At 37.5% G+C, this 27,643-nt stretch overlaps 1 protein-coding gene across 1 annotated transcript in view; it reads right to left on the bottom strand.

Annotated features, from left to right (window-relative positions):
- Positions 1–27,643, bottom strand: part of BZW2 (basic leucine zipper and W2 domains 2) — a gene marked incomplete at both ends in the record, with an annotated part of 51,855 nt that overhangs the window by 20,774 nt on the left and 3,438 nt on the right. The window contains 5 exons of the mRNA XM_080701049.1: positions 3,480–3,589; positions 8,146–8,281; positions 12,646–12,711; positions 16,554–16,657; positions 21,108–21,284. Of these exons, the coding sequence (XP_080557175.1) occupies positions 3,480–3,589; positions 8,146–8,281; positions 12,646–12,711; positions 16,554–16,657; positions 21,108–21,284 (593 nt within the window). The remainder of the gene's footprint in view (positions 1–3,479; positions 3,590–8,145; positions 8,282–12,645; positions 12,712–16,553; positions 16,658–21,107; positions 21,285–27,643) is intronic.

Raw genomic sequence — 27,643 nt, forward strand, 5'->3', positions numbered from 1 at the left:
TAACAGAATGATCTCATTAGGACTCTAAAGCGTAATTTATACACGATTCTATAAAGAACATTTCAAAAGGTTTCATCTAATAAAAGTCCCTGGATGACAGGGGCCTGCTTTTCTCTGAGCTGATGTGCACTCTCACTCTTATCCCTCCTCCTCCTCTTGCGGTCCCTAACATGCCAGGCTTCAAGGCCTATGTGTTCTAGACCTTTGTCAAACACGGGGTGTGGTGGTTCACACTAGTAATCCCTGCCCTTGGGAGGCAGAGACAGGAGGATCGCACAGGTTCGAACCAGCCATGCTGGCTTAAGAGACCCTGTTTCCAAATAAAAATATAAAATAGGTCTGGAGTGTAGCCCGGAGGTAGAAGGGCTTCCAGGAACACCAATACCCCCCCCCACACACACACACAAAAAAACCTTTGTCAAATACTCTTTGCTGAAGTATCTTTATAGTTTACTCACTCAGCTCTTGTAAGTGACCTTATCACATAGGCCTTCCCTGAAAAGTGCATCCTATTTTCTGACACCCTTTAGCTTTTTCCTACATAATGTTTTTTTCTCTATAGCATTTATCACCTTTTATGATAATACATGTTTAATACTTGCTTATTTACTTCCCCAAAATGGGATGTAATTCCCATGGAAGAAGGGGCCGGTTTGTCTACTTCTTTTCAATACCCCCAAAGATCCTGAAAGTTTCTAGCACATCATACTCAATACTCCACATTTATTCAATATTTAATACATAATGTTTATTTATTGAATGAAGAAAGATAGCAAATTCTTCAATTTCTTTTCTTTTCTTTTTTTTTTTTTACAGGCCTGGGGATGGAACCCAGGGGCATTTGACCTCCAAGCTACACCCCCTGCCCTATTTTTTATTCTTTATTTTGAAAGCGGGTCTTACTGAGTTGCGGAGGGCCTCACTAAGTAGCTGAGGCTGTCTGTGAACCGCGATCCTCCAGTATCAGCCTCCCAAATGCTGGGATTACAAGCGTGCGCCACCACGTCCGACTTCAATTTCTTAATTACTGTTCTCTTCTCTCTGAGGTGTTAAATTTTTTTTCTTTCTTCTGTAATATAGCAGCGGGTGTTTGCTAAAGTCTGATACTGTGCTATTTTTCTAAAATGTAGCTCAGAGTTTAAGAGAATATTTTGCATATTTTTATGAAACAAAAACTTCTCTCTTGAAAGTGGAACAGATGCCCTCATTTTTCATTCATGTGTCAACAAATATCAGGCAGGCACAAAGTACCAGTGCACAGCCAAGTACCTAGCATATGGTGTTAGAAGACTTAAGCCACCACCTGTGTCTCATTCCCAAAATATATAAAGACATATAAATCTAATAAGAACAAGTAAATTATGTGTTTTTTAAAAGGAAATAAAATTCTTACATGAAGCAGTCTAATTAAAATAATCAGCCCGGAACTGGTCAGACATAGCTGAGTTCAATCCCCAGTACCACTCAAAATAAAAAATGCAATAAATTAATAGGCTATGGCTATTTAAGAAAACATGCTTTAAGAAATAACCGAATCTTTTTGTTCTGAATCATTCATCTCTTTCTTTTTTTTTTCCCCCTTCCAAAATGCTATCAAGAGAACCCCCTTCCTGTTTTCTATCTGCAGAGGCACAGAAGCAGCCTATTAGTGGACTGAATTTTCTTATTTACTGCCAGGCTTTTTAGTAACTTCCTTTGGCCAATAGAAGGCAAGTTTTTAATGCAACTGAGGGGTTCAATTCCATCTCCGAGTTCCTGTCTTCTACCATGAGGACAGACTGGCTCAGGTGGGAGCTGCTCCCTCAGCCTTGGCGTGGAAGGAAGACATGGAACCCAGCTGGGGCTGCCCAAGTTAGCGCTATCCGCAACTCACAGGCTCATGGATGAGGAAACGTTCTCTCCATAGGCCAGTCCACCCTCCTTGGCAGCTTACTCACTCATCAGTTAGGACCTTTGCTTCTGTCTACCGGGTCTGTCCTAAGTCAGCTATAAAGGAGATCCACAAGAGCAGGGAATTGTCTATGCTAATATCTCCAGGCTCCACAGATTCTAGGACCAGGCACTCAATAAATGCATGTTGAATGAAAATTATTATTAGCAGGAACGAGTTAAAATTCAGAATCCTTTTTTCTTCTTTATCATAATGTAAAGACTTTAAACACACAATAGGGCTATTTTAAGGTTGACTTCAGGAGATGAAAGAATTCCAAGTACTGAAACTACAAGTTTTTATGTTTAAAATTATTTTCAGGGTTTCTTGAGGAAAAAAGAAAATTTTAGCATTATCTATTGGACAGACAACTTTGCACAATGAAACACATTGCAAGATAAAAACGAAGAGACTAGGTAAAGAGAAGATGGCAGGGGTGTCTTTATTTTAGACAAAAGCAACCCCACTTGAAGAAATCTGCCATCTGCACAGCTATTGCTTCCAGTAGAAAGAAACTATAGGCAGCATATAGAAATGATAAAGACAAAATAATTTTCTTTGAAAAAAATACACAGCTGGAGAAATAAAATTACAGTCAAGCAATTGTGACAATGGAAGCTTCAAATTACCCATAATTAACTTGTTTGCTTTCTTCATCAGCTTAAGTCTTTCTTTCTGTACAGGGGGATTGGATACAGGGCTATTATACTTCTCAGCTACACCTACAGCCCTTTTATTTATTTATTTTTAAATTTTTGAAACAGGGTCTTGCTAAGTTGCTGAGGTCTTCTGGCCGGTGATCTTCCTGTTTCAACCTCTCAAGTACTGGGATTATGGGTACACACTGCTGTGTCTGACCAAATGCTTAAGGTATTTCCAGAGGAATCTTGATTAAACTTTGTTAGCAAACTACTTAACACTTGTTTGAGATCAGTGTAGTCTAACTCCTGCCCAAGATATCACAAGTATCTAAAAGGTGATGGGATTTTTATTACATTAAAACTTGAAAACATGAAAAGTTTTCAAGCCGGGCATGGTGGTGCACACTTGTAATTCTAGTACTTTGGAGGCTGAGACAAGAGGATGGTAGGCTTATGGCCAATGTCAGCTACTTAGTGAGACCCTATACAACTTAGTGAGACAGACTCTGTTTCAAAATTAAGAATAAAAAAATAGGGCTGGGGGGTAGCTCGGAGGTAGAATGCCCCTGGGTTCAACTCCTAGTTCCCCCCCAAAAAACTCCAAAAACAAAAGCTTAAAGTTTCCATAAAATTATTGGTTATAAAAGAGAGTTTTAGTTCTGATAAAATGGAAAAATATGTCTATAGACTTCCAAATATGAAAGTCTCTCTTTTCCCTGTGATTCCTTACACTTATGTATGTACCCCATAAAGATTAAAATGGAATTAGTTTCTATCCGCCAGTTATGTAGAAATAAAGGAACATTATTCAAGTTGAGCCGACTCTAGCCTCTGTGTCCTGTGTCACGCTGCAGGTATGGCCAAAGCCCGGCAGAAGCAGGGTACAACCTCAATGATAAAACACTTACCAGCAGCCTCTTGTCTAAGTTGGCTTTTCTCAAGGAAGAGGTAACAGAATTGGCGTCTTTTTCTGCCATCCAGGCTTTGAAAAGCTTGACAGCAAAGGAGGCTGCGATGCCTGTTAAGTAACAAAACAGGAGAATTTCATTTCTTCCATCAGCAAAAATACTTGTGGTGATGTGCAAGCTAATATTTCTTGCAGGCTTTCTTTCAATGGGAGAAACAGCTAAAGACCTGATTTTGAACCAAGGAAAAATAAATTGACCTGTAGGCATAGCTCTCCTCTCTTCATTATGATACAGAGAACATTTTCATGAGAAGAAAAATAATTAAAATATTTTCCAAAGTTGGTTTCCCTGATTCCAACCTGGTTGACAGTTAATTATTTAGGCATTTATTTTTACTTTGGTAAAAAATATATTTATAGCCCATAATCTTCAGTGTTTTTCCTCTACTTTATCTTGTGGCTCACCGGTATTTCTTGTTTATAAGAGTGATTTATTAGCCAGGCGTGGGGGCACGCTTGTAATCCCAGTACTTGGGAAGCTAAGACAGGAGGATCGCACAGGTTCGAAGCCAGCCTCAGCTCCTCAGTGAGGCTCTCAGCAACTTAGTGAGACACTGTTTCCAAATAAAATATAATAGGTCTGGGAGTGTAGCCCAGAGGTAGAAAGCTCTTGGGTTCAATTTCCAGTACTAAAAAAAAAGTGATTTATTTATTTTTTTCCTTTGCAGTGCCATGGAGAGAATCCAAGGCCGGTGCACGGTGGACAATACCCTGCCGCATATTCTTGAAGCAGAACAAAGCAAACCATGAGAAAAACTGTAGAGTCAACAGGAGGCAAGTAACTTTCAGATTGGTGGTGCCAGTAAAGAAGATTAACAGTAGCAGATATAAATAAAGCTAGGGAGCCAGGTGTAGTGGCACACACTTGTAATCCCAGCATTTGCGATGCTGAGACAGGAGGATCATGGTTCACAGCCAGCCTCAGCTACTTAGTGAGGCCCTTTGCAACTCAGTGAGACCCTGTTTCAAAATAAAGAATAAAAAATAGGGCTGGGGTTGTAGCTCAGAGGCAGAATGCCCTTGGGTTCTATCCCCAGTACTGCAATAAAAACAAACAAACAAACAAACACACACACACACACAGCTGTAGTTGAGCACGCACAATTTACATTTCTCTTTTGGATAAAAGCATTTAAAATATTCTTGAGTTAAGCTATAAAAATATCAAGGCTTTTTCAAGTTATACACTTTTCTGGATTTTTAAAATTATTTATATGGTCATGTTAAATCAGGAAACCACTCAATCATGTATATACATTTACATTGGTTTATTTCCAAATAAAAATAACCAGACAGTACTTCTGTGAACGTTACACTTTCCTACATTTCTGTTGCATATTATGAAAAGCTATTGTGTAGTTGGAGTATTTCACTGATTCTTCCTGAACTTCCTGAAAGTTTCACCTATTGTTGCATAGCCACAGCACTCTCTATTCACCTTCCTTCCTTCCTAAGAGAATTCCCATTTTTTTGTTCAGGCCAGATGACTTTTGATTAGTCTGACAGCATCTCCTTAAGCTCATCTGCCCACTCCAGCTCCTTAGCCATTGCTACTGGGTCTACACTGGTCATGTGGTCTATGTCAGCCAATTGGCTGATGGAAAGGTAAATTATCCTACATTCAAGAAAACTGCTCTTCTATCAAACCTAAGGAAGGAAGCATGTGCCGTTATCTACCAGCAAACATTCGTGGGATGGGGATGATTATACCCACGGTGATGGGGGAAAATACTTGAGTCCTCAATAATACTGCTGTTCATCCTAAAGTCTGCCCTACTTTTATATTTATTATTACATAAAAAATAAATATCCTTATATGCTATGTTTGGTGTAGGACTTCCTGTTATTTCCAGGAAAGTGTATTCAATTGACTCATTGATATATATATATATGAGACATCAATTTTGCCTAATTCTTCTCACTTGAATAAACAGAGGTGCCAAGGACAAAACCTTAGCTATGCTAATGAAACATGCATTATTAGCTGGAAATTTTTAAGGTAAAAACTTAACTTAAAAAAATTTTTTTTTTGGTGGCACGGAGGATTGAACCCAGAGGTATCCTACCTATGAACTACCCCCTACTCCCCTGCTGTGGAAAACTGTTCTTAAGTCTAAAAAAATATTGGCTTAAGGATTATTGCTTTTTACTTGCTTTGGCAAGACTGCCTCTCTTGAGAGAAATGAAGATAGTGATCTCGATGCCCCTTTACTATCTACGCTATTTCCCCTGTTTCACTACACCTTTTGCTAGCTTTGCTTAAAGGTAGAAGACCGCCTCAAAAAGGTTGCTGGAGATGGCAACCTCTGCTGCTCTTGCAAAAACTGCCAGATAACAACTTACCTTCTAAAGCATTTCTAACTCTATGCTCTATTCCTTAGCCAGGAACAATTACTGATTTGATGACTCAGCCTTAGTTCTGTAATAAAAGAGCTGAGCTTTGTTCTAGGCGTTTGGCTATTTTGCCTCTTCCCCTCTCACCTCTTTGAGATCAGGAATAAAGTCTCAAGAGCATTTATTCATTGCATCGTCCTGTGTCTCGCTGGTACAGAGCCCTGCACCCTGCTAGACATTTTATTTTTGTTTTGATACAAGGCCAGGCTAGGCTGCTGAAGTTGGCCTTGAGCCTGTAATTCTTCTGTCTCTGCCTCACAAGTACCAGGATTACACGTGTGCCACCAACACTCGGCTTCATATGGCTTTTTAAACATAGTATTAGTTCATAAAATCAGTATAAAATTCAATTTATGTAATTAAGTCAAATTAGCACCAGACTATAACCCGTCTTTTAAATAAGAAAATAAAGAGGACTGGAAACTAAAAGTTTAAAAATCAAGATTGAAGCCTATCACTTTGCACTAAACATGGGACAAGTTTATAAAAAATTTCTTCTTAGTCACTATCCTGCTGAATGGAATGATTCTACTCCCTTGGGCTATTTGCTGGATAGGAGTGTGAGGGAGAGTATAAATTCTTATTCCTCTTCTAATTAGGAAGTAAGAGTTAACCTATAGCTCCTGAAGATGGCAGAATATAAGGGAGAAGCACGCGGCGCAGGTCCTGTGTTATTTCTATGCATAGGGATCCTCTCCCTTCAATATTCTAGTTTACAAAATTTCAGAGGCAGAAAAATTGAACAGTAAACACTCACATATCCACCATCCACGGCCTATATCTGTTAACATATTGCTATATTTATTTATCATTTTTCTACTCATCTATCCATTTTAATTTTTGGATACATTTTAAGGGAAGCCACAGATACTAACAATTATAGAGTCTGGCTTATCATAATTCTAATCTACTCTAAGCCAAACACTATAAAGAATCTTTTAATTTTACTCTTGATTTACTTTTTTTCCCCCCTTAAATACAAGAAAAATATAATTCCTTTCATTACAGGCATAAATGGAACTGGGATTTTATCTCTGTTCAAGAAAAACCTTTAAAGTTCTTGAAAGAAACAGATGTTTTCACAAAAGCTCTTTTAAGTTTTTTAAGAAAAAATAACTGTTTTGTGTTGCATTATAATTTGAATACCATTATCTCCCTACAAGAAACAGCCCACTTCTGTTTTATTCTATAAACAAATCATTGTATGCATGTCTACCAAACTTTGAATGCTTAAAATTAAGGCAAGCTTCTTTCTGCTGCAATAATCTTGATGTCTGTCTAATGCTACTCATTTTCTGTAAGACAATGACCATCTTAAAAAGTATGATCAAAATGAACATCTGAAAATGTTTACTCATATCTTAAAAGAAAGCATTGTGGTCTTGGATGACATAGTTTGAGTTGTTAGAATAAACGGGACTTAGGGCCAGGAGTGATGGCACAGGCCAGGAATCCTAATACTTAGGAAGCTGAGACAGGAAGATCTCAGGTTCAAGACCAACAGCCTAGTAGGAACCTCTTTCAAGAAGACAAAAAACAAACAACAGCAACAACAACAACAACAAAACTGGAGTTAGAATGCCTTTGGGCTCAATTTCCAGTAACACACAAACACACACACACACACACACACACACACACACACACACACGGGACTTATTTATTTATTTATTTACTTATGGTACTGGGGGTGGAACTCAGGGTCTTTTCTACCTTTGGGGTCTCACAAAGTTGCTGCGAGGCTCACTAAGTAGCTGAGGCTGGCGTTGAACCTGTGCAAACCTCCTACCTCAGCCTCCCAAGCGCTGGGATTACAAGCATGCGCTACTATGCCTGGCTCACATAAATGGGATTTAGATGCTATAGGCTTGGCATTATGTTTTAAAGGGCAAAAAGATTAAATGCCAGATAAAGCACAAAACATAGTTGCAAAAATAAAACATTATTTAATAACACAACTTAGTAGAAATGATTTGGACCTGATCAATTTTAGAGTGTTGAGCCTTATGCCTAAGATCTTGGTTTTCTATTAATTTTTACATGTCTTTATACAATTGTATTTTTTTTCTTCTAATTTTCTACAATGAACGTATATAACCTTTTTGTTATTTGAACTCGCTATCTCTCTTATAGATGGCTCCAACAGAGACCACTAAGAAGAGCTACTGGTATTTTTCTATCTAAGACAGGAAGGCAAAGCCGAGCATAGTTACCTTCCTTGACGAGGCTGTCAGTGAAGAGACTGGTGAGGATGGTGGCAGGAAGGGTGCCGTTGCCCAGCAGGATCCCAGACAGCATTGCCAACTTGGTCTGCTCTGTTTCAGAAAAGGCTTTAAGGAAGAGGAGAAGCTGTGGGTCAAACAAAAGAAATCATGTCTATAAAGCAAAGGACCAAAGTAGGAAAATAACAATCAGAATGCACACCAGTGCCTGGGTGGTACAAAGAATAGTCCCATTGTCGGGCCATTATTATGCACTGGAAACACACATGTTCAATTACAACACAACGGATGGTAGGAAGAGTGGTGTTATCAGACATAGTTCCTTTCCACTAAGCACACAGCTATAAATATTCATGGGAAGAAAAAGTAGAGATTTTGACAACACTGTGTACTGATAAATAATTCATATTTGGCTTGAAAAATGGTAAGTATACACCATGCACATAATATTTCCTGAAATATTTCTAAAATATATTGACTTTCACATTTTTTGTACTTCTTTGGGTGACTGTTTGCCTCCCTGTCTCCACTACATATTACCTGCTTTTTGGTGGGAAGAATAGAATTTTTGTGGGGAAAAACAATACCAGAAATGAGATCACATTAAGCTCTTGACATACAATATATACTTTTCTAAGCTCACAGCATACAATGAATGGTCTTCAAAGCAAGATTGTTGAGGGAGGAAAGAACTTTCTAAGTTCTTGATGCTCTTTCAAAAATATTCAGATCCAAACATGGTATTTCTTAGGCCACATAGTTTTATCACCAGCCTAGTGAGTAAAAATGTGAGGTACAGGAAGTGTAAGCAGAACCCAAGCAACACCTTCACCCCCTCAAATTACTTTTTCCATATGTGGCTGAAAAAGGCAATTTGAGGGAGCAAAGATATTGTTGCATGGGTCCTTCTAGGTACCAGAGCTCCAATTTTCTTGCCCTAACAATAAAGGAATGGGGAAAAAAAAAATAGGGTGACTCTAGATGGTCTGGATGGAAGCCAAAAGCGAAGGGATTAGACTCTACTGCCCATTTTAAATTTTCATAGTCAGTCTTGAGGGATGCCCTCCTTCCTCCTAATGCTCATGTACTTTGTGCTTGGATTCTATTCCAGTATTCCTTCCACGCATCACTTCTTAAGCACGACATTGAGATTCTTTTTCCTTTTTTTCTTTAAAAAAAATTTTTTTTTGATACTAAGGATTGAACCCAGAGGCATTTTATCCCCAAATTATACCCCCAGCCTGACTTTATTTCTTATTGGAAATGGAGTCTCACTAAATTTCAAAGGGCCTTGCTAAACTGTCAAGGCTGGCTTTGAACTTGTGATATCACTGTCTCAGCCTCCCAAGTACTGGGATTACAAGTATGTGCCACTACGTCCAGCTGCAGGACTGAGATTCTCTAGTGGTTATCACTACTGGGGCCTTGAGGATTTATCACTTTGCACTAGTGAAATGCCACTGGCATCAAAATATATTTAACTGCATGCACGTTAGTGACATGACTTTTCCCTTAACTCTGTAAGGCAGAGAGAACAATAATTTATTAACCTCAACAGCTGAAGGTTTATTACTTATGTTACAGAGGTAATGTGACTCTGAATATTTACATGATGAGTAAGTAGCAGAAATAGAAGCAAACCAGTCTGTTTGATTTTCAGTTTATACCTATTAAGTTCTCAACAAATTAAAAAGAAGTCACCATCTAAGTGCCCAAGGAGTGAGGGTACCAAAGAGTAAAGATCCAAGGAGTTTCAGAAATGTAGGAGAGTAGAAGAACTAAGGAAAACATAAATTTTTATCAACCTGGCCTTTTCTCTCATTACAAAAGATGAGTAACAATGAAAGTGAATAGTGAAAAATAGCTTCCAAAGTAAAATTTCAATCCTACTTCTCTAAGCACATTAATGCACTCATACTTAATATTTAATTTTGATTTATTCAGTATTTTATTTTATTTTTATATTTTGACTCCCTTATTTAATAAAGCACTTGCTATTTGAGTACCCAGTAATGTACCAGGCAATTTCTTTCCTATGTAAAATATTTTCATAGTGCAAAAAAAATTAATATATGGTTGTTGAGCAAGCGCAAATGCACAACAGTGTTAAGATGTGAACAGTGGCTTCTTGTTGACAGTCTGCTGTGGGTCCTTCCAGACATCTCAGGGCACTTCTCTGTATCTCCCTTTCATAATTACTTGCATATATACATAGTGTTTTTACAATGTGAGATGTGGACGATAGTGAGAACTTGTTGAGTGGATCAGTTATATTTCTGCTCACTATGCATGTATCAATACCTATTACAGTGTAAGAATGGGACAGAGTTTGATGTCCCCTAAGGATTCACACATGGAAATTTAATTCCCATTTTAAGGTACAGAGGATGGCAACTGAATGTAACTACGTTGTTTAGAGGTGGGACCTTTGGAGATGATTAGACAGGGTCATTAGGGTAAAGCCCGAGATTGAATTTTGGTGGCTTTATTAGAAGACAAAGACCAGAAAGTACACATACACGTACCCATACTCCCCTTTGTGTTATGTAATGCCCTGTACCACCCCTTGCCTCTGCCAGCAAAATCATTATCAGATGAATCTGGAGCCCAATGAACATGAACCTCTGGAATCACAGCCTAAACAAACCTTTCCTTATAATTCACTCACGCTTTGGCACCGTGTTATTGACGACAGAAAAAGGAGTAATACAAATAGCACTGACCTCCAAGTAAAGAAAAGAAAAATGTGGAACAGAATTGGGTAAGGTCAAACTGCTACTAAATGGTTGATCTGCACCTTGCTTTCTCACTTAATCTCTCCTGGACATTTCCCTTATCAATTCATAAAGCTATGACTCGTTTTTAAAAGATACTTTTATTGGTCCATTATAATTATACATCATAGTAAAATTCAAAGTGATACAATCATACACACACACACACCACTTGTGTGTTTCCCTCTGAATGCCTTATTCTTTAAAAGACTGCGTAGTACTTTAGTGTATGGACAGGCTATAGTCAGTCTCCTGCCAATGAATATTTAGGTTATACCTCAATGATGTGCTGAAACTATTTGTACACAGATTTTTATATATCTAAGCTGAAGAATGCTTATAAATGAAATAATTGGATTGTGGGTTTTATTATCAAAATGCTCTTCATTATTTCATAAGGAACAACTTTGAACAGGGGCTAGTAGATAGCAAAGTAGATGATACGGTAACTTTTTGTGGTTACTTCTTGTTTAAGCAAATTATATAAAATTGGAAACAATGAGAAAGCAACAAAGTTGGAACAAGTTAATAAATTGAACTCTACACAAAATATAAAGGAATCAAAAGAGAAGATATGTTGCAGTTAGTGAAAACATCAACTTCTTTAGAAAGGTGCTACTGCTGATTTAGCAATTTAGCTGCTTACTAGAGGACAATTACTATGTTAATCATCTTATGTTATTTAATTCCCATAAGATAGGAAAGCTGTAATACTTGAACTGCAACTATTTTACTGATGAGAAAATACACTGAGTTTATAGCTATCAACAAAGATGTGTTTTCAATCCCCTTTGCTGCATTACATCTTCAAAAACTAAAGATTTTTATTGAATGATAGTTGTTGTGCTATCTTACACAGGTATTAACTAATTAAATCACCTTATTTCGATTCTTACTTTTATAAAAAGTCATGTGTCTCATAAGAACATTTTGTTCAATAATGGAACACACACATATATATATATAGCAGTGGTGTCATAAGATTATGACATTGCCGAAGTGTGTTGCCAGCTATACCATCTTGGTTTGTGCAAGTTTATTCTATGTTTGTACAATGAAATCACCTAATGACATATTTCTCATATTCTGAGATCTCCATCATTACAGGATATACATGACTATTTTTTTTTAACATATCTGGAAGCTCTGTGATTTTAGAGATCATAATCTATAAAACTATTCCTATTGACAAAGTACATTGACTTACATTAAATATTAATGAAAAAAGTCTGGGGTAATCACACAATTCTTTCTTTAGATAGTAATCAGTTACACTAAATCATTTATTCAACAATCATTTATTAAATAGACTCATTATAAACTGGGTGTGGTGGCGCACTCTTGTAATCCTAGTACTTGGGAGGCTGAGACAGGAGGATTGCAGGTTCGCAGCCAGTCTCAGCTACCTAGTGAGGCCTTCTGCAACTTAGTGAGTCTTGTTTTAAAAAAATAAAAATTAAAAAATTGGGCTGGGGTGTAGCTTGGAAATAGAATGTGCCAAGGTTCACTATCCCCAGTTCCACCAAACCAAACCATACCAAACCAAACCAAACCAAACCACAACAATAACAACAACAACAACAACAACAACAACAACAACAACAACAACACCCAAAGACTCGCTACCCATAGTTATTCTGGATGATCACTGAGTGCGTAAATGTTTTGTTTGCCTCTCATCACTTTAAACAGGTAGGCACTATATTTGAATTTTTACCTTTTTCATTTCATCTTCAAATGCCTTTTCCAAATACTTATATCTCCTGATGAGTTTATTGAAGACCTAAACATAAAACAGAATTGCTAAGTGTTATACAAATAATATTTAATACATAATATTTCAAACTAAAGAACCATAGAAGTACAGAAAGTCACCATAACTACCCTACAGATCTACAATAATACAAATACAATTAAACATGCTCATATTACGGTATGAGAGATAAGCATTGCAATAAGTTACTGTGACCTAAGGGGGAAAATAAGATCAAAATACACATATAGAGTAAAATAAATTCATTCATGAATAGAACAGTGGAGAAACCCTAAATAATGTTGATGAAAATCAAACAGGATTTGTACTCTTTGAGACTGAAGAGAGTTGAAATGAAGGGGGTTAAAAATATAATCTTTAGGTAATGACATCAGGCAGATTACATTCTGGGTGGACAGATGAGCAAAAGGCTTTTTAATTTACTGTCAATAAAGGATTACTAGTCCCCACAATACAGTTGGAACTCTGAAGCAGGGTGTATCACTGCGTCAGTCAGATTCTAGACTGTTTTGTTAGTGAAAAAAGGTTTTTATTTAAACAGGGATCTTATAAATATTTTTTACTTTTAATAACTGTGGTGCTGTATTGTGAAATCTTGTTCTTTTCTCTTATATCACATGATATACTTTTTGGTTCTTCTTTCTGTTTTGTTTTGAGGTGCTGGGGATTGAACCCAGGGGCCTTCTACTTCTGAGCTATGCTCTACTTTATGTTCTATATGGAAATAGGGCCTCACTAAGTTACTGAGAGCCTCACTAAATTGATGAGGCTGACATCAAACCTGTAATACTTCTGTCTCAGCCTCCCAAGTTCTGGGATTACAGTTGCACACCACCATGTCTGGCCATATGCTATACTCTTACTTACAACTTTTGGGCTATTTCCAAATATAATTAAGATGAAATACAAAAGAAAAAAATATTAGTCCTTTAGAGAGAAAGATCAGTGGCCTAGGCAGGGAATTGATACACAGTGAAAAAAGGAAATGAAATCCTATAAATTTAATTTCCAACTTATAATAGTCCTCATATATTTCTTCTTTTCCTCCCTCCCTCTCTCCCTCTCTCCCTCCCTCCCTCCCTCCCTCCCTTTCTTTCTTTTTTTTTGTGGTACTGAGGATTGTACCCAGGGGTATTCTACCTATGAGCTACACCACAGCCCTATTTTTATTCTTTATTTTGAAACTGGGTCTCACTAAGTTGTGGAGGGCCTCACTAAGTAGCCGAGGCTGTCCACAAACCCGCGATCTTCCTGTCTCAGCCTTCCAAGTGCTGGTATTACAAGATGCCCAGCTGTCCTCATGTATTTCTTAACATGATTTTCAATAGAAAAAATAATTATCTTTATCCAAGAATGATAATGTAAATCTTCACAGGTAAATATCTACACAAATAAGCAAAAGTCATCATACTAGAGCATTTTCCAATGAGCTAAGAGCTGTTAAGATTAATGTCTGCTTAAATATTCCTTTCTGTTTACTTTTTCTTTGCCTGAGCTCCCAATGACCAGTTCTGAAAAATCTATAAATATGCAATAACTAAAAAACTAGATAACATATAAGAGGGTATTTCTTCAAATATTCATATTCCACATGAAAAATAAAATCATTTGTAAAAGAAAACCATCTGACTCATTATCTTGTGTTTATGAAAATGGTTGTTTTTCCAGGCCTTATCTTTTTTATTGGAATCCAAATAGTGAATAATACACCTTGTATATTCAGTAATTTGACACCAAAAAAATTTACAAAGAATGTTAGAGGCATTATCTTTACTTGACATAGTTGGAAACTGCTACCAAGTTCTTGGTACAGTTGGAAAAGTGACAGAACAGAAATATAAACTTAAACAATGTGATCCTGTGTTAACTGTCCTTATTTAGGTGAGTAGGATGTTTGCAAGAACCAGCTTATATCTGGTCACTATGGTACACACCTGTAACCCTAGTACTTAAGAGGATGAAACGGGAGTATTGCAGGTTTAGATCAGTATGCAGTAATTTACTGGGGCCCTGTTTCAAAATAAAGAACAAAAAAGTCTGGGGTGTATCTTAGAGAGAATGCCCTTGGGTTAAAATCTTAGTATCATAAAAGAAAAAATAAAACACCCAGATTTTAATTGTGAGTAGCCGAGTATACACTTTGCAGAGGATTTCGAGCCACTGAATGCACAGTAGAAGCAAGGGTTTTTAGAGAACAGGTCAGAGTTGTCTGGCCCATTCAACCGTATCTGTTCAATCTTTTGTTCCACTAAAACAATATTTCCTTTGTTTATATTGCAATACATTACTTTAACATAAAAAGGGAAAGATATATCTCTATTAAAATAGCCTGTGATAAGCCAGGCGTGGTGGCGCATGCTTGTAATTCCCGCACTTGGGAGGCTGAGACAGGAGGATCACGCAGGTTCGAAGCCAGCCTCAGCTACTTAGTGAGGCTCTCAGCAACTTAGTGAGACCCTGTTTCCAAATAAAATAGAAAAAATATAAAATAGCCTGTGATTAAAAATAAGTTTTTAAAGTTTATATTGCTAATGGGCACGTATCCTAAGTCACTTGGCTTAGCATGCCTTACGCATTTTAATAACTAAAGTTAAAAACATATATTCTAGCATCTGAAGTTTGGTCACTTAGCCATAGTTAGTTCCCGTGGTCTTTATCATCTCCTATAACAAAATGTATAAAACAAGACTTGCTCAATAGTTTGGGGCTTGCCTTAGTAGTTTGGCTGGGATCAACAACTGAATCAGCAATAGAGTCAGCATAGGAACATGCCAGTCCTAAGCTAGCTAGCACTAATACATATTTGTGCAGCTTTCTAAGGTTATGTCTAATAAGTCTTCCACTTCACAGTCCTACCACTTTCTGACCTTTATTAGGACTAATTACCTCTCTTTTGTGTGTGTTTGTGTGTGTGTGTGTGTGTGTGTGTGTGTGTGTGTATGATGCTACGCCTCTAGCCCTCTTTTATTTTTTATTTAAAAACAAAGTCTCACTAGGTTGCTGAGGGCCTCATCATGCTGCTGAGTCTGGCTTCACACCTGTGATCATCCTGTCTCAGCCTCTCAAGTACTGATATTATAGACATGTGCCACTACATCCAGCTATTTCTTAATTTTTACAAAGTGAATGCATACAAAATATTGCATGATTTTAACTAAAACTTCTCTATGAGTTTGAACATGCTTTCATGTATTTTAGGGGAATTTGTGTTTCCTCTCTTTCAAAATGCTTGTACATTTATTTTCCTAATAGGTTGCTTATCATTTTTTACTTGCAGTACTTTATTTAACCAAGAAATTAATCTTTTCTAGGTTTTATGCATTATAAATATCTTCTTACTCTTACTTTTAACAGCTACATGGTAATCTATTAATGTGCTACCAAACTTGATTTAATCAACCCCTCCTGTTTGTTTAGATTGCTTCCATTTTTGGTATTATTATAAGCAGAACTATGATGTTCTGCACTCTACCATTTCATTTACGTGCAAGCACAGCTACAAGACAGAAGACAGATGTGAAACTGCTGGGTCAGAGGGAATGTACAGCTGTAATTTCGAAAGATAATGCGAAATTACTTTCCCTCAAGACAGACCAACTCACTTTCCCTCCACCAGTTCTGTGGACACCTGGTATCCCACATCCTTTATAGGTGAGAAGTTGAAAAAGTTGGCACTGTGCTGTTGTTTTAATGCACCTAGTGTTATTATGAACGCAACTGAGTATCTTTTCATGTGTGTAGAGTTATCTAAAGTCCCTATCTGAAAAGCTGGCTGAGAAGTTCTGCTTTGCCCAGGACTGTCCTACACTCCCCTTCTCACAGAGCGTCAGCCCCTCACTGCCAGGCTCTACCTGAGCATAGTTTCGGATGGTTTCTTGATCTTCATTTGCTGAAAACACACAGTGGTTGGTCATCTTGGTCTTGTCACCATCATCTATGCGTGTTCCTCCTGGGGCTGAAAATAGAAAAGTAATTCTAATCAGGATAAGACTGAAATGAAAAGAGGATGGGCAGAACTTGTCAACTCCAGCACACCAAGGGGAACAGTGTCAGACAGTGTAAACTATGACTCATGGAAAACTTCACAGATCAGTGTGTATGTGAATACCTACGCGCTGCTATATATTTATTTGAAATATAATACAAATGGGTCGTTCTGTTTCATATGCTGACTGTAGAATATAACACTGTTCTACCTCCTTCACTAGAGCTTGTAAGTCCAGTACTTGGAAGGCTGAGACAGGAGGATTGCAGCTTCAAGGCCAGCCTTGGAAACTTAGCAAGGCTCTTAGCAAACTAGTGAGACTCTGTTTCCACATAAGAAATGAAATTGGGGTGGAGGCATACCTTGGAGATGGAATGTTTTGGGGCTCAACCCCCGGTACCCAAAATAGACAAATAAAATAAACATACATATATACATACACACACACACACACACACACACACACACACACACATATATATATATATATATATATATATATATATATATATATAGTTCTTTCCAAAGTTTATCTTTAACCATAAAAGCTAAAGAATAACCTTCAGCCACTGAATTTAATTCCTTATTTTCAGTGCAATACCGCATGTATCCCATAATTGAACTGGATGTATTTTCAGACTTAACAATATTTTGTTAGACTCTAGTTTACCCAACGACAACAGACCTGACTCTTAACAGACCTTTCTGGCTTCCACTTGGCTAGGTCTTACAATTGTTCCCTCCCTTGGCCCAGTCAGCATGTATGGCAGAATAGGTGTACCTGCCATTGTATTTGGTCACCCAGGAGCTACACTGGCTAGGAGAGCATTTTATTCTGTTTTATCTTTTTTCCACACAGGCTGAATGGACTAGAACAGAAGAATGCCTCTTCTCTGCCATTCAACTTTCCATATTCAAGGGCTCCCTGTAAGCTGCAATGTTGGCCATGCAAGCATGGCTTGATTAGAAGGTGGATCAAAACAGTAGGTACTCCTGCTTTCTGATTCTGCTTCATTGCATTTAGGGTAAAAGGCCTAAACAGGACAAGCTGAGCAATACCTTTCCTACACTTAATAAGTGTTTGTAGGATATATACCAGCTTCTGTAGTAGGCTCCAAGGATACAGTAATGATTAAGGCTTAAAAGACATAAATTTTATCTACTCAGCAGCCACCCCTTTTATTTGTGTACTTTAGTGAGTAACTACCTTGATTTAACTCGCAATTTCAGATCTTAGGAGCAAAAGGGCCACACACAGCCACCTTTGTTAGCTGACATAGGCAAATGAAATTCAACTGAAGCTAGGTATGGTGGTGCACGCCTGTAATCCTAGTACTTGGGAGGCTAATATAGGAGGATTGCAGTTTGAGGGCAGCCTCAGTTATTTAGTGGGATTCTCAGCAACTTAATGAGACCCTGTTTCAAAATAAAAATAAAGAGGGCTGGGGTGTAACAAAGAGATAGAGTGCCCCAGGTTCAATCTGCAGTACCAGTAAGTAAGTAAGTGAGTAAGTAAATAAATAAAATTCAACTGAGCGATACTTTTCTTAGCTTATTGCCTCATTAATGGATTTCATACTCTAGGAGTTTTGTTAAGTAAATTAATTTTAGAGAAGCTGGCTCCTTCAGGAATCCATTTTCAATCAATTAATCTATGCATGGGATTTAATTAGCCCTTTTTAATGGATACAACCACCTGGAACAATATTTTATTAAGATGATAATTTTCTAAAAATTCTGGGCCAATTATTCCTCTCTGATAAAAATTACATAACTGAATAAGCTGATTTTAAAACTGTAGCATTTTCCTCTAAATGGTAAATTTTAAAATTTTCACTATTGTACACAACAAAACAATTTTACACATTAATAATGTTGCTGCAAATTCACATTTTGAATTTTCTTCCCTGATATTGGAACAAAATGTTAATTGCCAGTTTTGAAGTCTTCAGTAGACCTGCTATTTTTCTCAAGGTAGAAATTGAAAAGCAAAGTAAAATATATCTTGTAGTTATTATGCCAGGGGTAAAACTGAAAGACTAATGTGACTGCTGATTAAATAACAGGAGAAGGTAAAATTTTTGTGGGTATGAAAAAAATTCCTTTATATATAATAACTAATACAAGTGTTTATATTAAAAGAATGCACCTGGTTGGCTTCATTAATTATATAATAAGTTGGAAGTTAGAAGATACCTGGGTTTGTATAGCATTAGCCAAGTACTTGGTACCAAACATGATGCCCTATTCCCTTTCTGGATATATGGACATAGCGTGAAGGAATGAAATCTGAACTGTGGATATTATTCTGCGGATCACAGTCAGTAAAGCCTTGAGATAATCCATGCAAAGTGTACAGACAGTTTAACACAAGGCTGGGCATTGACTGTGTATGGGGTAATGACTGACAGCAGGGATCACATAAGAAGTGGTATCCAAAGAGGTAGGAACGGGTATAAGTGGTCTCAAGTAAGCAAAGAAAACAAATCAAATAGTTCAAGAATGGCAGAAGGTCGGTGGTGCTGCCTGGAGATCACTCTGAACTGAAAACAGTATAGACAACTTTTATACTTTGACTAATAATATTTTGATAACAAGCAAGCCATGAAAACAGAAACAACCACAGAATCCACAAGATTAACTAGCATGGTTGAATGCCACTTCAGTAAGTACTGGCTAAAGACTATTCTTGTACATGGTTAGCAGTGTGTTGCAAAAAAATTTAATTAATAAAAAATGAAAAGCCAATAATTACATTAGAAAACCCCCAATTTCATTATTAATTTCAAGTTTAGAAATATTTGCCACTTACCTAATGACAAAGATCTAAAAACACCGATAACATTGTCTACTCTTGCTAAAGGTATACGTGTATCTCATACCTTTTGGCAAAATGGCAACTACAGCATTCCCTTTGATGGCTAGTTTTCTCTCTCAGCTGGATACAAATAGGTATAAATATCTCTACCCTTTAATCCATTAGCTCCATGCTAAGTACACAAAGATATGATCAGATAACAGCATAAATATACACGTAAACAGACACTGATATTGTTTATAATGGTAAAAACTAGAAACAAATATTCTCTAACATCACTTTGACCTTAATTCTTTTTAAAATCACCCAATGTAACACTCATAAGCAGTGAAAGGCAATAATGTATTGCTGAGGAAATACAAATTAGCATGTATAGTCTCATATTTGTAATATCACTCCACTTTCAAAAGTCTTATTAGGTGAAGAGATTTCTAGAAGGGAATGAACCAAACGTTAACCACGGCTATTTCTGGGTATTGAAATTTCAAAAAGAAAAAAGATATAGATATATCATTCATATATACATATTTATATGTACACAACATACATATATATATATTATATACACATAAAAAAGTAGATAATTTTTTTTGTGGCACTAGAGATAAACCCAGGGTCATTCTACTTCTGTGTTAAACTCCTAGTCCTCTGTATTTTTAACTAAATTAATTAGTTAATTAATTTTTGTGGTACTGGGGACAAAACTGAGGGGCATTCCAACTCTGAGCTATATTCTATTCTTTCATTTTAAAATAGTGTCTCACTAAGTTGCTGAGGCTGGCCTCGAACCTGTGATCCTACTGTCTCATCCTCCCACATACTGGGATTACAAGTAAGCACCACAGTGCCTGGCTTATTTTTTAAAATTTAAACAGAGTCACGTTAAGTTGCTAAGGGTCCTGCCAAACTGCTGAGGCTGTCCTTCAACCTGCAATCTTCTTGTCTTCAGCTCCCAAGTACAGGGATTACAGGTGTACATATACCACCATGCTTAGCTTATATATAGCTGTAATACTTGGACTACAAATATTATCTAAAGTGATAATAAGTGATCTATATAAATAGTAAGGACAATAAAGTTAATTTAGTATGTCCTGAAAACCAGTAAGTGAGACGATGTACCAAGACAGACAGCATAAAATAAGAGCTCAGAAGAGACTCTTGCTCAGCATGGCAGAAAGGACACACATGTCTCAAAGTCACAGTAAGGGGACTACAGCTCTGTCTCTCAATGAGAGGCTCCCAAGGCACTGGGGGCAGGGTGCTTCCCTTTCATTGTGTTAAGTGCCCTTTGCACAGCAGATAGGCAGCACCTGCCCCACCCCAAGTCACTGTAGCAAATCACTGCCATACATATTTGCACTGGCCCCTAAACAACTAAATATCAGAGGCTGGGAAAAACTGACATAGCTTCTAGTGATTTCTGACTACCATACAAACTAATCATAACTATTAAGATCTAAGAATTACCATGAGAACAAAAAAAGGGTATTTATGATACTTAAAAAATTTGGACAGCTGTTTGGTACACTTTAATAGTGCTCTTTAATGTTTTCCTTGATGCCTCTGATCCATAAGATATATATGAGAAGGTGCACTTACCAAGCATACTGCCAGCCACCAGGATATCAAAGAGTGTGTCTGCATAGCGGCGATAATCTAGTCTTGAGCCTGTAGAGTCCAGAAATTTGGCTACAGCTTCAAGGTCATCACCAGCTTCATTAAGTCCCTGGACAAGTGTATCCCTGAAGACAGTGGGTTCGAATTTCTCTTTTTCATCTAAAAATTAAAAGTTCACAAAATGATTTTAATATATATACATCATATTTTTCCCAAAAGGTTGACCATTCTCTTTGTTCACTGTCTAGTTGATAGTGTGATTCTTTAGAAATTGAAGAAAAAGTTAAAATTTTCTGTCAGATTTTCATGTTCTGAAAGCCCTTGTTTAAATATTCAAACAAAGTGTTTCTAGTCAAAAGGTCCAAAAAACATTTTAACTCTCTTATGTACAATGAAAGAAATCATTGTCCATTTATGTGATCTATAGGCTACACCAATGTAATCTACTAACTTGAACCATCAGAGAAAAACAGTATGCAATTAAAACTAAATTACTGTTTCATCAAAGATGAAAGAAATAGATCCGGAGAATCACCAAAGAATATAAGATAAATATAAATAAAACCAGACGGATAGGGAAACAAAAAGATATATTTTTATAAGATAAATCATTCTAAGTTATCAACTACATATATGTACTTATAGCCTCAGCACAGATGTTCTATACTTTTTGGTTTTCTGACCTCTTGACACTCTTAAACAGTACTGAGGATTCCAAAGAACTTTTTGGTTCATGGAGGTTATATCTATTTATGAATATTTATCTTATTAGAAATTAAAACAGAACACTTTAGAATGTTTATTAAATGAAAACATTAGTAAGAAGAAAGATTGTTTTACATTCTTGCAAATCTTTTTAATACCTGGCTTCAGAGTAGACACATAAGCAGGGGGTAGTGGCACATGCTTGTAATCTCAGCACTTCGGAGGCAGAGACAGGTGGATTGCAGTTTGTGGACAGCCCCAGCTACTTAGTGAGGCCCTTCACAACTCAGTGAGACCCTGTTTCAAATAAAAAATAAAAAATAGGGCTGGGGGTACAGCTTGGAGGTAGAATGCTCCTGGGTTCCATCCCTAGTACTGCAAAAAATAAAAGAATAGACAGATGGATTTTTATATCTGTTATAGTCAATTTACTGTAATATTATACACTCTATAGATTTTGTAAAACCTCATTGTAAACTCCTGAAAGAACATGGAAGATAGGTAAATAATATCCTCAGCATCGTAATAAAAAAGTTTTCATTATTTCATGGGGCCTCACAGTGTTTAAGAGAATATAGATATTATATACCACTTACTGGTGCATTGTAATTATACATCATAGTAAAAAATAAAAAATAATACAAGCATATGTTACCACAGCACTTGGTGTGACACCCTCTGGATTTCCCCATTCCCGCCTTGTACATGTTAGTGAGACTGGTAGTGATGACTTCATATATGAACTGTTTCCTCCTCCTCCTCCTCCTCCTCCTCCTCCTCCTCCTCCCCCTTCTTTTTTGTTTGGTGGTACTGGGGTTCCTGGAAACCCTTCTACCTCAGGGCTATACTCCCAGACCTATTTTTATACTTTTTAAAATTTGGAAACAGGGCCTCTGAAGCCAGTGCACGCGGCTTCGAACCTGTGCGATCCTCCTGTCTCCACCACCCAAGCGCTGGGATCACCACACCCAGCATCAAGCCTCTTCTTTTCCCTCCCTCCTTGTCTCCTCTAGTTCCCTCTCACTATTTTATAGGTCTCTCTCCTCTTCATTTATTTGAGGTCCCTTTTGTTTCCTACATCTCTCTAGCTTCCACATGTGAGAGAAAACATACAACCTATGACTCTTTTGGGGGGTACTGGGTACTGAACACGAGGATAGTCTACCTCTGAGCTACATCCACAAAGCCTTTTTCATTATTTTATTTTGAAACAGGGTCTCACTAAGTTGCTAAGGCTGGCTTTGAAATGCAATCCTCCTATCTCATTCTCCCAAATACTGGGATCACAGCACATGCCACCACACCTGGTTTAATGTATATTCTTCTGTCCTCAGAAAACATTGGTAGGACAAATATAGGACAAACACAAAGACACACATTAGAGGCATAACTGACTGCACAGTGAACTGGACAGGTGGGAGCAAAGAACTCCTGTGGCTTGTCAGAAGGTTTGGTCTAGATAGACACCAGGGATGCTTCGAGAGGAAGGTGGATTTGGAGGCAGAAAAAAGACTAAAGGAGGGAGGAGAATAATATGGGAAGAAGTAATATTCTTTAAAAAAATTTTCATGAGAGCTGGGCGTGGTGGCACATGCTTGTAATTCCCGCTCCTGGGAGGCGGAGACAGGATTGCGCAGGTTCAAAGCCAGCCGCCCTGGCTTAAGAGACCCTGTTTCCAAATAAAAAATATATAAAATAGGTCTGGAAGTGTAGCCCGGAGGTAGAAGGGCTTCCAGGAACCCCAGTACCACAAAAACAAAACAAACAAAGAAACAAACAAACAAAAAAAAAAAAACAAATCATGAGTAAAAGCGAGTTCTTGGCAATGAAAATATTGTAGAAAATTGGAGAACTCAACGGAAGGATTAAAACAAAGAGGGTTGAGAATACCTATTAGAAATTAGAAAAAAAGGTAAAAGACCTAGGATACAGAAACAAAAACATAAAAAAAAGGCCAGGACAGTCAAATATCCACATAATAAGCACGGTGAAAACAATTAAAAAATAAAAAAAATTTTAAAAAATTACTTAAAAATTTCAAGAAAGTATCACAGAACTGAAATGTCTTTAGATAAAAGGCTTTTTGATCTTTAGCACAATGATAAAAAGTAGATCCACACCAGGTATAATCATTATGAAGAAACTTTGGGATAGCAGGAACAAGCAACAATCATATTCCCAGGGCACCCAAAACAAAAACCAAGTCACATACACAGCATCCAGAACTAGAATGAGCTGGGTGTGGTGATGCATGCCTGTAATCCTGGTACTTGGGAGGCTGAGAAAGGAGGATTACAGGTTCCAGGACAGCCTCAGCAATATAGGGAGACTCTCAGGAGTGAGACCCTGTTTCAAAAAAATAAAATAAAGTAGGACTGGGGGTCGTAGCTCAGAGGTAGAATGCCCTTGGGTTCAACCCCCAGTGTCACAAGAAAAGAAAATTTTAAAAAAAGAAACAAAATGAAATGAGTTCCTCAACAATCCATAAAACTGGAAGAAATTTCCTCAAAATTCTGAAGGAAAAAAATTTCTTACTTAGAATACTACTGTTTAGCCAAACCATTAATTAGTCAAAGGTAATAGCAAAGTGAACATATATTAAAACATTGAAAGCCTCACAAAGAGAATAACTAAGGAATAAGTCATGACACCTTAGGGGGAGAAAAAGAGGAAAAACCTGAGGCAAACGGCATTGTGAATAGTGGTGACAAGATGTTTCAAACATGTAAACTGACAGCTCTACAGCTGGTTGAAACAGTAACCTGACCTGGAGAGAATTCTCCAACATAATAGGATGTGATAATAACATATGAATTCCTTCAATATGCAATCATTCCTAAAATTCCTAAAATGTTCTGCATTAAGAGGTTTATACAACAAAAAGGATGGCTAAGGTTGACTCATTTTTGTTTCCTGTTTTTCAGTGCTTGGGATGGAAGCCACGGGCTTCCACATGCTAGGCAAGGGCTCCAGCATGGAGCTATACCCCCAGTTGAAGGTCAGCTACTTTTTTGTTTTATTTATTTATTTATTTATTTATTTATTTATTTATTTATTGGTGGTACTGGGGTTCCTGGAAGCCCTTCTACCTCCGGGCTACACTCCCAGACCTATTTTATACTTTTTATTTGGAAACAGGGTCTCTTAAGCCAGCGCAGCTGGTTTCGAACCTGTGTGATCCTCCTGTCTCCGCCTCCCAAGTGCGGGGATTAAAGCACGGGCCACCACACCTGGCTTAGTTTTAAAGCATTAAAAACTAAGTGAAGAAAAAGCAAATTTATTTCAATAAATTTATTTAATCCAGAGAAAACAAAACAATGATAAAAAAGGGAATAGCAATCAAATATCAGTACAGCTAAGAATAGCATGTATAAAATCATAACTGTATAAATCCTAAACATTGGTTGAGCCGAAATTATATAACAGAAAGACTGGAGGGTGTGTTGCTCTATGCAGATAGTGAAAGAGAGTGGAACTTCAATTTCTATGGTGGGATCTATATATAATACCTCTTGCAGAAAAATCAAGAAGTAGCCACGGAGAATGCTATTTGGTTGCATGAATATAAAGTATCCAAAGCTGCAGTTTGAAGCGTTGAAAGAGTTCCTCTGGGGTGAAGCAGACCCACCATTACCATAACATGTCATGTGGAACTATTTGACTATTTAGACTATGTGCTTGCATAATTTGATTAAAATTAAAGCTATATTTAAAACCCAACTGTCTGGTTTGTACAGACTGACTACTTGTAGTTGTCTATCAGCATCAGAACCAGAGAAGAAGAATAGCATTCCCAGTACCAGCCGGAGTCACAGGGCGTGAGATACCGTAAAGACAAACATAAATTAGCTGGGGCAACATTTGTCATCAACAAGAGATAAAGAGTCCCTTTGAGGCCGTAGGCAAGCATTATGCAGCCAAGAACATGCAAATGTTTATGGCAGAAAAAAATATAATCAGGGTCTTGTTGTGTAAAGGGGGAGGGGCAAATAGATAAGAACTCTGGCGGAATATATTATCAGAGCTGAAGGAGAGAATTATGGTGTCTCTATGCAAGAGGAATCCACTGACAAGCAAAGAAAATGTCACCTCTTACTCAAGAAGCAACCAAAGGGTCAGTTTTCTTCCTCCTAGGAGAAAAATATTTTCTTTTCCTTTTAGTAGAACACAGAGGTTAAAAGATACAGGCTGAGCTGGTGGTGGTGAGCGCACACTTGTAATCCCAGCATTTGGGAGGCTGAGATGGGAGGATTGCGGTTCGAGGACAGCATCAGCTACTACTTAGTGAGGCCCTTTGCAACTCAGTGAGACCTTGTTTCAAAATAATAAAAAATAGGGCTGGGGATGTAGCTTGGAGGTAGAATGCCCCTGGGTTCCATCCCCAGACCCACAAAACAAACAAACAAACAAGCAGACAAACAACACACAGGCTGTTTATTGAGTATTGTGATCAGCTCCTGAAATCAGCCCAGGCCGTCCTCATAATGACACTATACCACACTTAGAAGTTGGCATCAGTGACAGATCAGATCTTGATGATTTGAAAATGACAAACTGAGACATGGGTGGTATAAGTTGGTAAATATAAGGACAAACTAAGGCTATGCTGGGAACCCATGCTGAAGACTGCTTTGGATTTAAGAGACAATTTAAAAGCTTGTGTTTGTAAAAAAAAAAGCCCTTATCCTCATTCACCAGGTACAGTGTCACATGTGCCTATAATCCCAGTACATGGGAGGTTTAATAAAGAGGATCATAGGTTCAAGGCCGGTGCACAGTAACTCAGCAAACCCTATTTTAAAATTAAAAAGGGCTGGTGCTGTAGTTTGGAGATAGAAAGAAGTCCCTGGGTTCAATCCCAGTGCCCAAAATCAATCAATCAATCAATCAACTGACAAATAAGAGACCTTCAACCTCTCACTATGATTTTCCAAAGAATTGCCAAGGAAGAAAAATAAAAGAAAGCTTAGCCTAGCTGAGCATGGTGGCACAAGCTTGTAATCCAGTGCTTGGGAGGCTGAGACAGGAGGGTCGCACAGTTTGAAGCCAGCCTCAGCTACTTACTGAGGCTCTCAGCAACTTAGTGAGACCCTGTTTCCAAATAAAGTATAAAATAGGTCTGGGAGTATATCCCAGAGGTAGAAAAGCCTTTGAACTCCACCCCTAGTACCACAAAAACAAAAACAGAAAAACAAAAAAAGAAAGCTAGCCTATCATGTCCAAGAATAGTTCAACAGTGAGAAGTAATATGTCAAAATGATCACCTACAGGTTGGAAATCTTAAAAAGTTAGGGTGGCATGATAGGACTAATTATTCTTTTGTAGGCTGAGAAAACCAAATGCTAAGATAGTCTCCATCAAGAGGAACAAAAAGTCCTAGACAAGAAAATGGCCACAACAAAAATGGAAGTTAGGGAAAATAAGATATTTTATTCCAAGAGTCCTTTGAATAAAACAATGGTATAAACTGTAGTTTGTATTTCATTTGATGACAGTCTAGCAGACACATTAACAAAATCCTAACAAAAACACGCCAATGACATCCACTTTCAGTTTCCATTTGGCAGTTCAAGCTCCTCTTTACGTCAGATGTGTACAGAAATAGGGTCTCAAATTTATACCATGTGGATACATCATAAACGGGACCCTGAAGAGTTAGTCATAATGGCCCTCTGACTGACATAAACAAACAGAAACAGACCTATTCCTGATACTCAAACATGCCTGTTGGTTATCTAACTGCATTGCTTACTATAAGAGTCATACAGTAACTGGCTGATAAAGCATTTGCCCCAACTTTTAGCGAAGTGATA

The sequence above is a fragment of the Muscardinus avellanarius genome (assembly GCF_963383645.1).
Source record: "Muscardinus avellanarius genome assembly, chromosome: 9".
Taxonomy (NCBI): Eukaryota; Metazoa; Chordata; class Mammalia; order Rodentia; family Gliridae; genus Muscardinus; species Muscardinus avellanarius.